Source organism: Papio anubis, chromosome 16, assembly GCF_008728515.1.
Source record: "Papio anubis isolate 15944 chromosome 16, Panubis1.0, whole genome shotgun sequence".
Classification (NCBI taxonomy): domain Eukaryota; kingdom Metazoa; phylum Chordata; class Mammalia; order Primates; family Cercopithecidae; genus Papio; species Papio anubis.
In genome coordinates this window covers 57,771,475-57,787,371 of record NC_044991.1, presented here as the reverse complement: position 1 = coordinate 57,787,371, position 15,897 = coordinate 57,771,475, and the positions used below count along the sequence as shown (strand labels likewise).

The window sequence follows — 15,897 nt, the reverse complement described above, 5'->3', positions numbered from 1 at the left end:
CACATGTTATTAATCAGGTTTTTAAACCCTTATTTGAGGAATATTAAGGATTGAGGATGCCTGAGACCCTGTAAATGCCAAGGGACCCTTGGGGCTATGTGACCCTTGGTGGCAGCTACAGGCTGGTCAGGCTATAGAGAGGAAAACGGAGTGGAAAAATACTGTCTCTCGGATGCCCTCCCCTTCTTCTCATTCCCCCCTTCGCCCCCGCACCCTGCTCCAATCAGAACGTCTGGAGGCGATGGTGAGTGGCCAAAGTCCCTTTAATATCCCTGAATTGCGTTACAAGTAATACTGCTGGAGGTGGGGAAGGGATGGGGGTTTGGGGGTGAGTTGGGATAGGACGGAGGAGGAGCGCCAAGCGCTCATACAAAATATGGCCAAAAGGCTTAGCATGCATGGAAAATTATTGCTGTCAGAAGTTCCTATTTACAGGGTCAACACCCTCCATAATTGCTTCTGCTACCCCTCTCCCTCCCACCATCCCTGCAGCCTCCCTTCCCGCTGGGCCTGGAGCTGAGCAAAGGCCCATTCACCCCTCTGGAGCCCTGGGGAAGTGCCCCTGCTACAGGGGTGCCTCCAGTCTCCCCCTTCTTTTGTGGCTAAGAGGAGGGGAGAGGAGGATCTGAGAGTCCAGGACTCCTGCCCGTAAGCTGGGTGCAGAGCAATGGGGCAGAGGCGTGTGCTTAAAGCGGAGGGGGCCGGGGCCCGTGCGCGTGGAGGTGTGTGCTTCGGTCCTCGCCCGGGCATGCAAAAGCGCAGCGGAGGAGGTAGTGGCGGCCAACGGGCGGGTGGCTGGCAGCCCGGCCCCTCTGTCCGGGAGAGTTGCATAGACGTGGCCGGGAGAGAGCGCCCCTCCCGGGGAGCAGGCCAGAGGCCCCAGCGGGTCCGGGGCTCAGTCGGTCCCTGGAACCTGGGGTCCCTCGGGAAGAGGAATAAATAAGAAACAAATCGAGGAGGCTCCTCTCTCCGGGCTGCCTGGAGTGGCAGGGTAAGGTTCAGGAGGGCGGGGACCTGCCCCACGCCTGGACCTCCTGATGCTCCCTCACCCCACAAGTTGAGAGTCAGCAAGCTGCCCCCCAATTCTCGAGTCCCCTTCCTTAGTGAGTGCAGGCTCTGGTGAGGATGGATTTCTCCCGAGACGCGGGGGTGTGTGTGGTGGGGGCAGCCTTCTGTGGCCTATGCTGTCCCTCTCCTTGCCTGGCTTCCTGACCTCCCAGTCCAGCTGGGGAAGCCAGACTGTCCCTGGGTGAGGCCAAGAGATTAAATAGAATAATAAATAGATAAATAAATAAATACACAAATAAATAACTGGAAGGACCCAGCCGGACGGGGGAAGGGCATTGGTGAGGTGCTCCAGACCTCCCCTCAACAAGTAAGGAAGGGGATCTGTGGCCCTGGGGATGGGGGAAAGTGCTCAGAGAGTCTGGGGGTAGGGCAGCTCCAGATTGTGGAAGCCCAGGTTGTGCCGGGGAGAGAGGGGTTACAATAGGGGGCAGGGCCCTGAAGTGCCCCTCAAGCCCCCTCCAGGTTAGGTAAACTCAGAGGGGTGAGAGTTGCTAGAGAGGTGAGGGCATCTGGAGCTGGGGCTGGGAGTTGGTGATGAGATCCCCATGGACTGAAGAGAGTAGGAAATGTGTGTGGGAGTGTGTGTGTGTGTGTGTGTGTGTATGTATGGCCGGACCTAAGGCCTGAGCATGGATGGGATCAGGGACAGATTGGAGACTTCAAGAAGGGTGAAGATTAGATCCCCAGATGGGCACACTCTGGGAGACTCAGCAGAGGCCAGAGGGATGGTCTGGGGTTGGATTGTGGTCTCAGGGCGGCAGGGCCTGCGTCCAGGTATGGATGGGGAAACTGAGGCAGGCATGGGCGTCAAGGGTATAGATATGCGGCTTTCATTGGGGGCTCCAACAGAGGAATGGTCAGAGAGATTCAGCTGAGAAGCGACAGAAAAGATCTAGAAGTTAGAAGAGCAGCGCGGGGTCTGGGCGGGAGAAATTTCCGGCTCTTGGGCGCGGGAGAGGTGCGGACCTGGTGCCTGAGTTGGGAGCCTTGAAGGCGCGGACAGGGGGTCAAGGTCCGAGGGGTGGCCGGAAAGGACGCAGTGGGTAGGGGGACGCTGGGGAAGACGGTGCTGGAAGTGAGTCGTGGGCTTGGGGGCTGGAGAGAAAAGTTCAGGGCTGGTCAGGGGTCCTCACGAGAGGGGCATGGGCAGGGAAACGCAGCGGGGTGTGGGCGAGGGCGCTGCGGGCGCAGGTAGCGGACCCGGGGCGCGTGGAGAACGAGTTCCAGGCGCGCGGGCGAGGCGGAAGGCTCAGCTGGCTGGGCCAGCAGGGGTCGGCGGGGGCGGCTCGGCCCCCTTGACGCAGGCTGCCTCGCAGTGCTTGTGGAGGTAGGACTTGAGCGCGAAGCTCTTGTCGCACTGGCGGCAGCGGTAGTGCTTGAAGGCCGAGTGCGTCTGCATGTGCGCGCGCAGGTTGGAGCGGTCGGCGAAGGCCTTGCCGCAGTGCGCGCAGCCGAACGGCTTCTCGCCAGTGTGCGAGCGCATATGGCCCTGCAGCAGCCAGGGCCGCGAGAAGGCCTTGCCACACACGCCGCACTTGTGGCGCAGGTTGTGCGTGAGCACGTGCATGGCGAGCGCGGGCATGGACACGTAGGCCTTGCCGCACGTCGGGCACTTGCGCGCCAGCTGGCTGTCCAGGCTGCGGTGCGTCTGCTTGTGGCGGCTCAGGTTCGACGACGTGGCGTAGGTCTTGCCACACTCGGCGCACGCATGCCGGTGCCCACTGCCCGCCTGCGCCCCTGCTCGCCCCGCGCGTCCCCCGGCGCCCCCCGCGTCCCCCGAGCCCCCCGCGTCCCCGCCGCCTCCGCCCCGCCGCCGCCGCGAGCGCCCGTCCGAGATGAAGAAGGCGTCCATGGAGTAGCTGTCGGTCACGGCCGCCTCCCCTCGGAAGTAGCGCGCGGACAGGCTCGACTGCGGGCTCTCGGGGTCGCTGTACTCCTCCGGCGCCGCCGGCGGGTACGCGGGCTCGGCCGGGGCCAGCTCCAGGCCCGGCTTCTGGTCCGCATCGTAGCTGCTCGGGGGCAGGCAGTGCGGAGCGTACCCTGGAGGGGCGAGAAGTGGAGGGGCGGTGAGAGGAGGCGCCGAAGAGGGTTTCCCGCTTTGAGCAGGTCATCCTATGTGCCCTGTAGCTCAGCGCCCCTGTGGCAGCCCCTACAGTGGCAGTCTCCGACCTGCACCTCAGCTCTTCGTGTCAGACAGCCTGGGTTCAATTCCTTCCTCTGTCGACTGCAGTGCAAACAGCCGCCACCCCATCCCACGGAGCGTGGGGCCGGCACGGTTCTACAGAGCGTACCTTCACTATCAAGTGCTCACAACCACGGAGTGATGGTCTTATTATAATACCCACTCTACAGGTAGAGAAACTGAGGCACAGAGAGATGCAGCAGTCAGTCTAACCTTAGAGTCAGTAAGTGATGGAGCCCTTGCCAGTGTGACCCTGAAGCCCATGCTGCCTCTATTCCAACAACATTCTGCCATTGCAGTCCTGTGACTTCTCTGGATCTCAGTTTTCTCATCTGCAAAATGCAGCTTGTGATTGGACACCTCTTTCCAGGGTCGTTGGAAGGACTGAGTAAAGTGACGATAATAAACATGTATTAAGCTCTTACTGTTTGCCAGACTTTGCCTCGGTGCTTTACACATGTTAACTCTAATTGTCACAGACCCAAGGAAGTCGACACTATTGTAATCCCCATTTTATGTGTAAGGAAATTAACAAAGGGGGGAACATATAGTAATTGCTATATAAATGTTAGCTATTATAATTATGCTTTTTACTTGCTTGGAGATAGTCTCCTCCCCCACCACACTGTGAGCTCCCCAGGGTTGGATCTGTATGCTCAACACATGCCTGGCTCAAAGTAGATGTGCGATGAATAGATGTTGCACGAAGGAATCACAATCCAGTTAGACCCACCTGCCAGGGTTGCTGGAGCATTTAAGAGGGGTCAAGTGTGTGGCATGTAATAGGTGCTACAGAAAGGGGACTTCCTCATACCTGCTCCCAAGCCTGCTTTGCTCTGTGCTCCTCTAGAAGTCGTTGGGAGTCCCCAGTGAGAATTCACCTTCCCCTCCTCCTCCCACTTAACTGGAGTTAGACCAGGAATCCTGTCTGCCAAGGGTTTGAGTGATTGGTGGGTGGGCAGGCTGGGGTCTCCCAGGGGATTCCATAGGGGGTTCTTATAGGCAGGGGCCATTCTGATTTGCCTCTGCCTCCCATGGCCTAGGCTGGTCCTAGCACCTTCCCTGGGACCCTGGGGGCTGGGCTCCCTGTCGAGTTTCTGGCAGACAAACTTTTCATCCTGGCACTTGATGAGCAACTGATTCCATTTTTCTGTGATTCCACAGAACAATGAAGGTTAAGTCCCTTTCAGAGGTTTCCCAGCTGGGGAGTGGGATTTGACCTTCTCCTGGTGACCCCTGAAACCGATAACCACTACTCCTTCCCTTCTCCCCGTAGCCTCCTTAGCTGAAGTGAGCAGGTGGAAGAGGGTTTTGTAAGGGGAAACAGGATTCCAAGATGTTCAGACTTTTCGCTGGGTATTCTGGTCAGGTTTGGTTCCCTACACAGCCTGATTCAGCCTCCAGGCCTTTGCCTCTCATCTGGCATTTGGGATGGACACAGGGTGAAGTCTGTGTGCCCCTGAAAGCAAGGGTATGCCCTCGTTTTTATCTCTGTCCCTTCAGCAGCCAGCACAGGGGCCTCTGCACATAGAAGTGATTGTGGATTGAGGAAGTGGATGACCTAGTAGGGAGGGGCTCTGTGCTTGGATGTAAAGGGGGATAGTGATAGTGGCAATTTTTTAATCTGGGGAGAGGAGATGCCCAGCCTCTCCGAACCCTATGTCTTCCATCCCATCTGCCTCTGCTCTGGAGATCCCCCTGCTTCCCACTCCAGGAACCAGGCGTGGTACTCAAGTCCCAGAACGTTCAGGAGTGTTGTTTCAGACTGAGTTAAATACCTGTCAGGCACTCCCAAACCCCCCTCCTTCTCCTTCTGTATTTCCTCACGTTGTAATTCCTGGTGATGATAATAATAGCTAATATTCATTGAGCACTTACTGTGTGCGTCAGGCTCTGTGCTAAGTGCTTCGCTCCCATCAACTCACTGAATCATCACAAAACTGCTCTCATCACAGATAAGGAAACTGAGGAACAGTGTGGTGATGGCCCTTGCTCCAGGGATGGAGCAAGGATTGGAATCTACTGCCCCCTTGGTTTCCCACATAGTGAGAGGTCCTCCAGAAAGGGGCTGTGACTGAGCTGTTCACCTCCCATTCCTAGGGCCCTAGCTAGTAGACACTTAATAAGTATTTGTGGAATGAGTGATGACGATTTGCGAGGCCAGCCTCACTCCCCAGCCTAGCAGGTCCTGGTAGACAGTCCTGTCCACCTGGTCTCAGGGCAGGTCTGCACCTCATGTGGCTGGGGCCATGGAAGGGGAAGGGTGATTTGGTTCTCCAACACAGATTCCATCTGGGTGCCTTTGGGCAGGTTGTGCCTCGGGTCCTTTTTGTTTAATGGGATTTATTTGGAGAGGTGACTGATCATGTAACCAGTGCCTTGCATGTTCTATTATTAAAGAAGGATGACATATTGGATAAGAGTACAGCTTTGGTGCCAGACAGCCTGGATTGTTTTGGCTCTGCTATTCCCAGCGGTGTGACCTTGGACAAACGATGTGGCCTCTATGTGCCTCTACCATTTCAGTAAGGGGTCGTCAGTAAACAGACAATGTATAAACAAATAATAACCAACACTCCCAGAGCACTCCTGTGTCAGGCACTCTTACAGGGGCTTTCCACACATGAATGCACTCTACCCTCATGACGCACAAGGTGGTACCATTTTACAAAAGAGGAAACCAAGGCACAAGGAAATTAAGTAACAAGCCTAAGATTGTACAGCTAATAAGTTAGAGTCAGGATTCCAGCCCAGTGGCTGGCACATTTTAAATCCACCATGCATGTTGGCTGTTACCATGAACAACAATAACAATCTCCCCAGATGGGTTTCTGTGCTGCAGCTTTCTTGGCGTCTGCCCCAACACATTTTACTGCTCCTCTCTGGGCCTCTGTTTCCTCACCCAGGATGTGTAATTTCTATTTCACATTCTGATGGGAAAATTTCTGGTGCATAGTAGGAGCTCCATCAGTGAACCAGAGCGTTCTCAATGAGGTGCTCTGCCCATGGCACCCTCTGCTGGTGGCCTTCAGCACTGTTGCTTTTACTCCTGTTGCAAGGGGCTCTTTATAAAGTAGGGGCGCCTTTAACAAAGGCTGTTCATTTGCCTAGGGAGGGATGCAGAATTGTCTTCAGGATAGTAATTGTGAGCCCAGACCAGACACCCTGTCAGTGGATTTTGGAATGGGTTGAGAGCATCCTATGAGAGTTTGTGTGGTCATGTTAGGGGGAAGTGGTTCTAACTTGCTTTGTGACTGTGGCCAGGTTGCTTAACCTTCCTGGGCGGAATCTATACATGAGAAAGATTGACTGGAATGGTCTAAAGACCCTTTCTGCATCATGGCTGAATCAGTCCCTCCATGATGCTCTTTGTCCCCTCCACTCCTCGCTCCTCCAATTCCACCCCGTTTTCCTCAGATTCACAGACATCTCCCTATGCAACCTTGGGCAAGTTACTTAACCTCTTTCTGCCACACCTGTATAAGGGAGCTCATAATAAGGTTGAATAAATGAATGCATGTAAAGTGCTTAGTACAATGCCTGACACATAATAGCTGCCCTCTCGACCTGTTATTATTATTGTCGTTGGTAGTATTCCTACATTTCCTGGTGATATCCTTCTCATCTGCCAGAGAGTAGGAGATACACATGGGTGTCTTATGCTGCTGTGTGACCTTGAGCAAACCACCTCACCTCTCTGAGCCTCAACCCTGGAGACTTCTTTAGGAGACTAAAAGCCATACTTTAACCTGATGCATGGAACCCAGACACGTATCCTCCTCTGTCCTAAGGGTGACTATAGAAGGCTGAGATACCTATCCTGCAACTGACAGGGTGAGACGGGACTCTTGTTTGGGTTCCCACAGAGATAGGGATGGTCTGGGATTCAGAGAAAAGAGAATCTCAGATGAGATCTCTCATCCTGGCCCTTGAATTCAGACCCTAGCTGTGTGACCTTGGGTAAGTTGCATAACTTCTCTGGGCTCAAATCCTCCATTTGAGGAATGAGGACCAGAGCCACCCACGTCACGTAGGGATATGGGGAGGGACCAGAAATACTTTGGAGATGTGCACATGTTTCCTGGGAATGACTTGGGTTTTCCCTGCCCAAGAGTCTTGAGATTTTAGGCTGAAGGTCCAGAATCTATCTTTTTAAAAATTAGTACTCAAAGGAGTCGTGAAAGGTAAATTTATGAGAATTAAGGTGCTGGGCCCTCTGCAGACACTGTCTCATTTAGCTACCTGACCCCCTGGGGGGATGGAGGGGCATGTGTAACAAATACTACTACTGTTACTGCTGGTGCTTCCAACTGACACCAGCCTCCCTGTAAGCCAGACATCGCCCTGTGCCCAGAGGCCCAGAAAGGGGAGAGGATTTGCCCAAGGTCACTGGAGAGGGAGGTGGCAGGTCTGAAACCTTCCAAGGCCCGTGTTTTTTCCAAAACACCAGAGAGGGCATGGAGACTTGCTGGGGAAGAGATCTTCAATTGGTGGGGGGAGGGGTGGTGGGGAGAGCGGTGGTGGGGTGCTGCGCAAACACTCCCATCTAGTTAGGCTGTGGTGGGGTGGGTGGGGGCATGGGGTAGTAGGGGCATGGAGAAGCTGTTGTGGAAAATGCTTCAGGCCCTTGTAAATATTTGTAAATCATACTTAATAACAGTAATGTCTATCACTTATTGAGCACTTACTTCGTGCAAGGCACCCTGCTAAATACTTTGTGCACATTAGCTCACGTCTAAGGTCACTTCCCTCCATGCCCTTGTTCTGCAGAAGCTGAAGCCCAGACAAGGGCCTTGACCCACCTCAGGTCACAAAACAAGTTCTCATCAGAGCTGGGTTGGCCTCCTTTTCTTTTCTTTTCTTTTTTTCAGTCCAGGACTCCTTTCCCCAGTCTCTCCCAGACTCCCAAGGTGCCAAACTTTCTCCAGGGAATTCCTAGCCTCAGCCTCACCTCTCTGTCCCAAAATGGGCAGAAAAAGACAGGGGCCTGGTGGTGGGCCAGCTTCCCAGGCGGCCCACTTTCCTGAGGAGGGCTGGGCCCTGCTGGGTGGTGGGGGCTGGAGGGGCTGCTGTGTGGGTATATTTAGACCTGCTTCTTGCTGTGCCAGGGCCTCGGGCCTCGAGAATCAGCTCCAGCCAGCTGAGCAGAAAGCCAGGTCTGTCAGCAGCAAAGCGGGATAAAAATAGTTTCTCCTGTCTGCTCACAGAGCTGGGCAAAGGGGCTGGGTACCTCCCCCTCCCCTTATTATAGCATCTTTGTTAGCGGTTCCCTGGGCACTGGACCAGAAATGACACCCACCTCCTCCAAAGGCCTGGCAGCTGGTACATCTGCCCACGGGGAGGAGGTCCCTGAGTCCAAATGAGCAGTGGACAGAGTGAGGTCTGGCCCAACATGACCAACGCTGCACGGCTTGGGGCTGATGCCCACTGACCCAGGTCCAAGGAACTTCGAGATAATTCCAAGGCTCTTCCCCACCACCCCCACCTCTTGGAATTCCCCGTATTCTGGTCTTTCCTGACTGTGACCCAATTCCTGTGGCCTACAGGGAGGTCCAGAGCTCTGCAGGAATCAACAGGAAAGATTTTTCAGGGGGGTGTGGAGATTACAGTGAGTGGCTCAGGGTCTTCAGTTGCCCATCCTGGTTGGTGGAGCTGCCTCCCGCTCCCTTGGGGGGATCTCCAGTGAGCCCTTTCTGGGCTTCCTTCCGGAGACAGGGTGTGTTGCGCAGTGCTCCACCTCCTCTCCCGGCCTCCTACTTTCTGCTGTGCCCCCCCTCTCTCTAGAAGGCCCATTCCAAACCCCTCCCTACCCAAAGGCTGGCAGTAGACACTTCACTGCAGGGGAGTCCACAGCTGGGAAGGAGACCAAGAGGCCTGAGGGACCCCATCTCTCCTGGCAGAGGGCCTCCAGGCTGTGGGGGCCCCTAGAACCTGTGGATGTAGCACCCACCAGGGAGGTGTGACAGGGCACACCATTTATGCTCTTGTGACTTCGGGCAAGTCATGGCCCCTCTGTGACCTCAGTTTTGCCTCTGTAGGTTGGAGTGAATCCTCCCCTGCCCCCCCTGCCCTTTGCCCACTGTGGATTTGTGTGGCCAGAGAGTGCCTTTGGGATGTGTAGACTGCTGCACTGACATAAGGGACTTGGTGTACTCTCCCGCCCTCCTTCAGCAATCAAAGACTGAGACTCTCTAAAGTGTGGAAGCTTAGCTCGGGACCCTCATGACCCTCTCGTAACCCCAGGCTTTAGAGGAAATCAGGGGTTCCCAGATTCCGTATCTCACATGGGTCTCATCATTCCACACTTCCACTGAGCCCTGTTAATTCACAGGAAAATTAGATTTCTGGGTCCCTAGAAGGTCAAAGCTGAAAGAGATCATATTCAACTGTTTGATATCATGAAAGGGAAACGGAGGCTGGGAGGAGAGGAGAGACTAGGCCAGGACCACCCGGAAGGCTAATGGTGAATCTAAGACTTGAACTCAGGCCAGCCTTGAGAATAGATCTGGACATGACCTTGGACTGGAAACTGGGCCTGAGTCTTGATTCTGGACCCAGCGCTTTGCCCTGGACCTGTTCATAGATATTGAAATTTGAAATTGGACATGGATTTGTTCTGGATAGCAGACCTGGACCTATAACCTCAGACACTGACCTTGTACCTAGTCCTTGGGCCTGGTCCTATACCTGAAGTTTGACCTAGGCATTGGACTTGGACCTCAGATCTGTACTTGGATGATTGGACTGAATGTTAGACCTCGACCTAGACTTTGAACCTGGGCCTCTGACTTGTCTTTAACGCAGACCTTGGACCTGGACCAAGGCCAAGTTACCAGGGAAATGGGTGGTTAGAGAAGACTCAGATGGGCCTGCTGTGTGTCCATGGGCACCTCCCCAGACTTCTCTGTGCTCACTCTTCCAAAAGATTGGGGAAGCCCTTTTGCATCACTGCTCCCCAGAGGAACTTTCTGAGGAATGGATGTGTGGCAGCTGGGGACATGGGGCCGGGCTCCCAGGCCTGGCCTGGAGCGACTACCCGGCGCCATCAGAGGGAGTGAGAGGAAGTGGGCGCTGGTTTAATGTGGTCAACTAGATAAGCCCATGGGTAGAAGTAGGAGAGTTTCCTCAGCTTGCTGGGGGAGGCTTAATGTAGCTGCAGAGGGCAGACAACTGCGTTATTGGATTGGCATTGATCCCTCATCTGCCTGGGTTGGATGCTCTCTGAGAGGGCATGAGGGCAGGACAGGGTGGGGATGCAGAGGAAGGGGGGCCTAGCTCCCAGCTGGGGTTCAGTGTTAAGGTAGAGGGGAGGCAGACACTCCAAAAGATGTTCTTGGCAGGGGCCCACAGAGACCACTGACATGCATATGGGTGGGCCACCTTCTCTGGGGTGGCTGAGAGTCCCAGCATCCTTCAGGATGGGGGCTCTGGTCTGGGGAAGGCCTGGTGGAGTTGGAGGGTAAGGTTAGCGGAGGGTTAGGATGATGTGAATTGGCATCTCCCAGAAAGACTGAGTCTGTGCTCAGAATCACCCAGGGGAGACAAGGGGAAGGGAAAGCAGTGGAGGAGCAAGAGAGGGATCTTACTGGAGGGGACAATGAAATTCGATCGATTCCCACTTATCAGGGAGCTCTGCAGAGAGACCTGGTGCTTTCTCCATTTTGGGGGCTCCCCTTTCCTATTTAGGGGTTCTGTGGGCTTGGGGGGACCCTGGAGCACAGACGCACTTGCTGCACCCTCTGCTCTGCCTGGTGGTAGAGCTGAAAGGGAGTAGGAAGGCAGAGAAGAACATTGCTCGTGTGTGTGTGTGTGTGTGTGTGTGTGTGTGTGTGTGTGTGTGTGGAGGAGGAGGAGGAGTCCTCCAGGAATTCTCCAGCATTCTCAGGCATTCCCAGAGCTGGGGTATACCTCTTTAATTTGGGGTTCTGCATCTTTATCAGCTAGGAGCATGTGGGTTCTCTGACCTCCACATTCACAAGCTCCCCCAACCCCTGCTCCCCCCACCCAGGTTTCCCTCCCTCCAGCCTCCTCCTGACCCTGCAGCCCGAGCTGCAGGAATGGCTTGTAAGAAGATCTTTCTAATAACTGGAACTATCTCCAGCCCCAGGCCTCCCCCTCTCTCCCTCCCTCCCTCCCTCCCTTCCTTGCTTCTCCTCCCTCCCTCTCCTCATCTTCCCCCCTCCTCTCTTTCTCCTTGTTTACCCAGCACACTTACACACGCTGAGAGAGAAAAACGTCGGCTCAGCAATTTTTCACACTTCCCTCAAATGCTCAGCAAGGTTATTTCCGGCAGAGCGGAGACAACGGGCCACCAGGAGCCGGCAGGCTTTCAGCAGACCCCCAGCACCCTCCACCCACCCAGGGAATAAGGGATCCCTCACTGCCCAGTCTGGCCACACCCCAGGGAGGGAAGAGGCCCCCGAAAACAGGACAAGGCAGACTTTGTATTTCCAAGTCATACCTTGGCTTGGTCTCTGGCACTGACTTTCCACTGCAGACACTGCCAAGGTGGCCAGGCCAGGGTGCCTGTCCTCAACATGGGGTAGCCTACTGAGACCAAAGCCAAGAAAAATGCCTGATCCCAGAAATGCCGCTACCCTCAGCCAGGTGGCGTATGTTCAGTGGAGCCCTAAGGAAAACCTGACAATGGCCTCCCAGCCTCCTGTTAGACCCCTGTGCAGGCATCTCCAGTGCTTCACACTCCATACTTGACCTTCACAGAAGCTGAGCTTGTCAAAGTTGGAAGGATGCTTAGTTTATGCCATCAAAATTCTTTCACTGCTGGGGAGGCTGAGGACCAGAGAAGGGAAGGCACTTGCCCAAGGTCACACAGCAAGTGAGAGATATAGAGCCCCGGCCTCCAAGTTTCAGGCCAGGTTTCTGGCTATCAGGACAGCCTCAGGATTCCTGAGAGGTGAGGGAGTTGGTCTGGAGCCCCGTGGGGAAAGGGACAAAGACGGAGGTGGTTCTAGGGTGTTAAACCCGGTGGAACCTCTGCAGAAACACCCTGCTGGTGGCTCTGCACCCGCCCTGCTTCCCACTATTCACTCAGGGGCTCCTTTCAAAGCTTTTTTGGCCTGAATTCAAGGCAAGGCATTCTCTTGCCTCCCTCCTGAGGAACAGCCTGCAGTTTTGGCTGTGAATGGGAAATTCTCTGGGCTTCTCTGGGTTTCCTCAGCTGGCCTGGGGACAGGACCAACGGGGCTTCAGGGGCTGGAATCCCAGAGCTTTGTGTCAGTCCCTTAAGGGATCCATATCCCAAGCTTGCAGATATTTCAGTTTCCACCAGCTTTGAGCACACACTCTCCAGCTTTGGCATGGCCCCAGGTCCACCCTCTGTCCTGCCAGCCCTCAGCCCAGCTCGGCCATGTCCCTGGGCTTCTGTCCTCCACCTCAAGAGGCCCTACGATCACGAAAAGAGGACAGTAGAATAAGGGATATGTGGACAGAGGAGAAGGGGTTTCTGTTAATGATCTGGGGGAGGCTAGGGGATGAGGGGCTGTAGCTGTATCCCTGATCACTCTGTAACTTCTTTGACCTTGATGAGGTCACAAAGCCCTTTGCCCAGCACTCTCTCTCTCTACCTGGTGTGGCAGAGTGATGGAATGTGGGTGAAGTGCTTGGAAATCCCAGAGGTGGAAGCCCCCACCCTCCCAGACTCCTGTCTTTGCCATCTCAGTTCCCCCCTCATTCTCGGCCCTTTCTCTTCTCCTCTCTCAATCTCTCTCTCCCCACCCCCATTTCCCCCCGCCCCACACACACCCCAAAGCTGCCACATGTGATGTCAGATCTCTCACTACCAAAGGGACACCTCCTCTCCAGACACCTGCCCTGGTGGGGGCCATCAGGGGAGAACCCCTTTATGATCCCCTTGGTGGAGGATGGGATCCACAGAAGCAGTCTCCACTTTTCCCTGTCCTCCAGAGATCACCCCCTTCTGCACCTGAATGACCTCTCTTGTTCCTCAAACCCTTGTCCCTGCAGGAACTTATTCTGAGAAGAGATGGGAGAGTGTGTGTGTGTGTATGTATGTGTGTGTGTGTGTGTGTGTGTATGTAGTAGGGAGGGGGCTTACGAGGAGCACCAGGGTTGGTTCTGGAGGGGGTTTGAGAAGCTGGGGATGGGGAAGAAGTGCAATCCAGGGGACCAGGAGCCACTTTGGGGGAACCCCTCCCAGAAATCCCCTCTTTCTTGCAGTCCCCAGGACAGGCCCAGCCTTTGGCAGGCATGTGGCTGAGGGTAACAAAAGAGTTATTGAGAGAGGGGGTCTGAGAGCACTTGAGTGACATCGGCAGGGGAGCAGGTTTGAAGGGAGGGAGGGCGCCCCCAGCCACCCCCAGAGAACCAACCCTGTCTCTCCAGGGACTGAACATCCAGGGCTCTTTACCTTCCCCCTCCCCAGGCAGCCAGCTTCTCTTCCTCAGCTGGGGAGAGGGAACCCTCAAACTGCCTTGTGCTTTAGTCCCCAGCACTGGCCCTTCATGAACAGACCTCTCTCTGTGTTCTCTCGCCACCCCCTCACTTTAGCCCTATTTGAGGGCCACAACTTTCAAAGTCCCGACTGGCGCGTGGCTGCGGGATGGGCCGACCCCGCGACTTTCCCTTTGTACGACCTAGCCCCTGCCCCGCCCGCACGCACGGCCCTTGGAAAGCCCGGGAGGCGCCCACGGCCAGAGATATCTCCTCCCGGGGTTTCCTGTCGCACGCGCCCCTCCTCGTGGCCCAAGTTGGGGAGGGCCCCAGCTCCCCTCGTCTCTCCTCCCAACCCCCCCGCCGGGTCCCACTCACCGTTGTCCCCAGGAGGCCCCCGGGCGCCAGGCAGCACGTAGGCTGTCTCCAAGGGGTGGTAGGTGGGGGCCGGCACCCCGCTGCACTGGAAGCCGTCCCCTTTGATCTTCTTTACCAGGAAGGAGCGCGGCATGGTGCGACTGGCGGGGGGCTCGGCGGGGGCAGTTGCGTGGGGCCCCGGTGGGGGGAGGCGGCCAGCCGGGCGCGATTGACTGTCCGCGCCGGTTTTCAGCACTGGACAGCTCCCAGCGGGCGGGCGGGCGGGAGGCCGCTTGGAGCCGGCACCGGTGGCGGCGGCCCCAGCTCGGGCTCCGGCTCGGGCTCGGGCTCCCACTCGGGCTTGGCGGCGGCGTCGCGCAGACAGGGGATTGCAGGAGCTGTGCTCAGCACTCCGGCTGCCGGCTTTATATGGGACGCAGGCTGGAGGAGATCAGGTGGTCCCCTAGCAATGGAACTGTTCAGCGCTCTAATCCATCAAATGTCCCCCAGGACAATCGCTCCGCACACGTTCCCCTGAACCGGCAGCGGTGGGGGCAGGCCAGGCGCAGGGAGCAGCGAGCAGGCAGGAGGGGAGAAAGTGAGGGTGAGAAAGGCGCAGAGACAGAGAGAGACGGAGAAAGGGGAGTGAGGGGGGCGGGGAAAAGAAGAGAGACTCGGAGAAAGACAGAAAGAGACATACAGGGAAAGGGAGACGCACACGCTGAAAGAGGTAGAAATAGAAGCAGAGAGACCAAGATAAGGACAAAAAGACACAAGAGAGAAACACAGAGAGAAGAAAGACAGGGATGGAGAGAAGTAGCAACACACACACACCCACAGGAGGAAAAGAGAAATCCAGGCACACAAAAAGGAAGCCCCCCAAGGAATGCAAAGAAAGGGAAAGAAAAGTGCAAAATAGGGGCAGAAGACGAGGGGAACGGAGGGAGAGCGGTCCCGAGCAGGCGGGGTTCAGGCACATGGGGCCACAGGGAATGGGATGCAAAGAACAGAGTGTGCACTGGCCAGCAGCGACCCTCCCGCCTCCAGTCCTCTCCCTCTCCCCCAGTTCTGAAGTGGCCAGGGTGGACACTCAGCTTTAACTAGAGTAAGTCTCCCCTCCCCCCTGCTCGGGCTCCCACTGGAGCCCCCTATTGGGTTTGGGGTTCAACTTTCTTCTTCCAGAACTGGTTGAGGGGGGAGCAAGTCCCCCACGTCGATGGCTGGCCGCGCTCAGTTGGTCCTGTTCCGGTGCCTAGCTCAGGCGGGCGCTGCAAGAGGAAGTGAAAATCGTCCAGTAATTAATTTTCCTCCTGCCGGGGGGTGGTGGTTTTGACACATCCGAGGCTGTGTCTTTCCCTGAAGCGGGGAGCAGACAATAGAGACACGTGGACTGGGAAGGGAGAGGGGGGAAGGGAGGGGGAGCGGGGCTCCTGCTGGAACTCTTTGCAGGTCAGCTCCTTTGTCTCTAAAAGGATCTGAGCAGACCCTCCACCCCCAGTCGGACCCAAACCTAGGGGAGCCCCCATATCTTGGCAGGACCAAGGAGCAGGAGAACTCAGTCCCCTGCCCAGAGACTGCTGGGCAAAGCCCCATGGTGGTAGACCAGCTTCAGCAAGTGTGGGATGGCCAGTGCACAAGAGTCCCAGAATCAGACTCTAGGAATGCCAGGCTCTCACTGTCAATGGAATTCTGTTTATGAGATGCAAGGCTGGTGGAATGGGGATGTCCTTTTGGGACTGGGTCATCCAATACCAGTTTGCAGGCTAAGACCTAGAGAGGGCTTGGAGGTGCTTGAGGTCATGCAGTGAGTCAGCAGCAATTGCCAGAGACCTCAGTGGCCTCCGGGCACCGCTGAATCAGGGCCTATCATGGTCCTCGAG

At 55.9% G+C, this 15,897-nt stretch overlaps 1 protein-coding gene across 1 annotated transcript; it reads right to left on the bottom strand.

The window, feature by feature from the left end:
* Positions 1-245: 245 nt before the first annotated feature.
* Positions 246-14,350, bottom strand: SCRT2 (scratch family transcriptional repressor 2). Its single transcript, XM_021921166.2, has 2 exons — positions 14,039-14,350; positions 246-3,108 (listed from the first exon to the last, which is right to left on the bottom strand). Exons 1-2 carry the CDS (start codon positions 14,169-14,171, stop codon positions 2,318-2,320), a joined length of 924 nt encoding a protein of 307 aa, XP_021776858.2. The 5' UTR covers positions 14,172-14,350; the 3' UTR covers positions 246-2,317.
* Between the last annotated feature and the right edge of the window lie 1,547 nt (positions 14,351-15,897).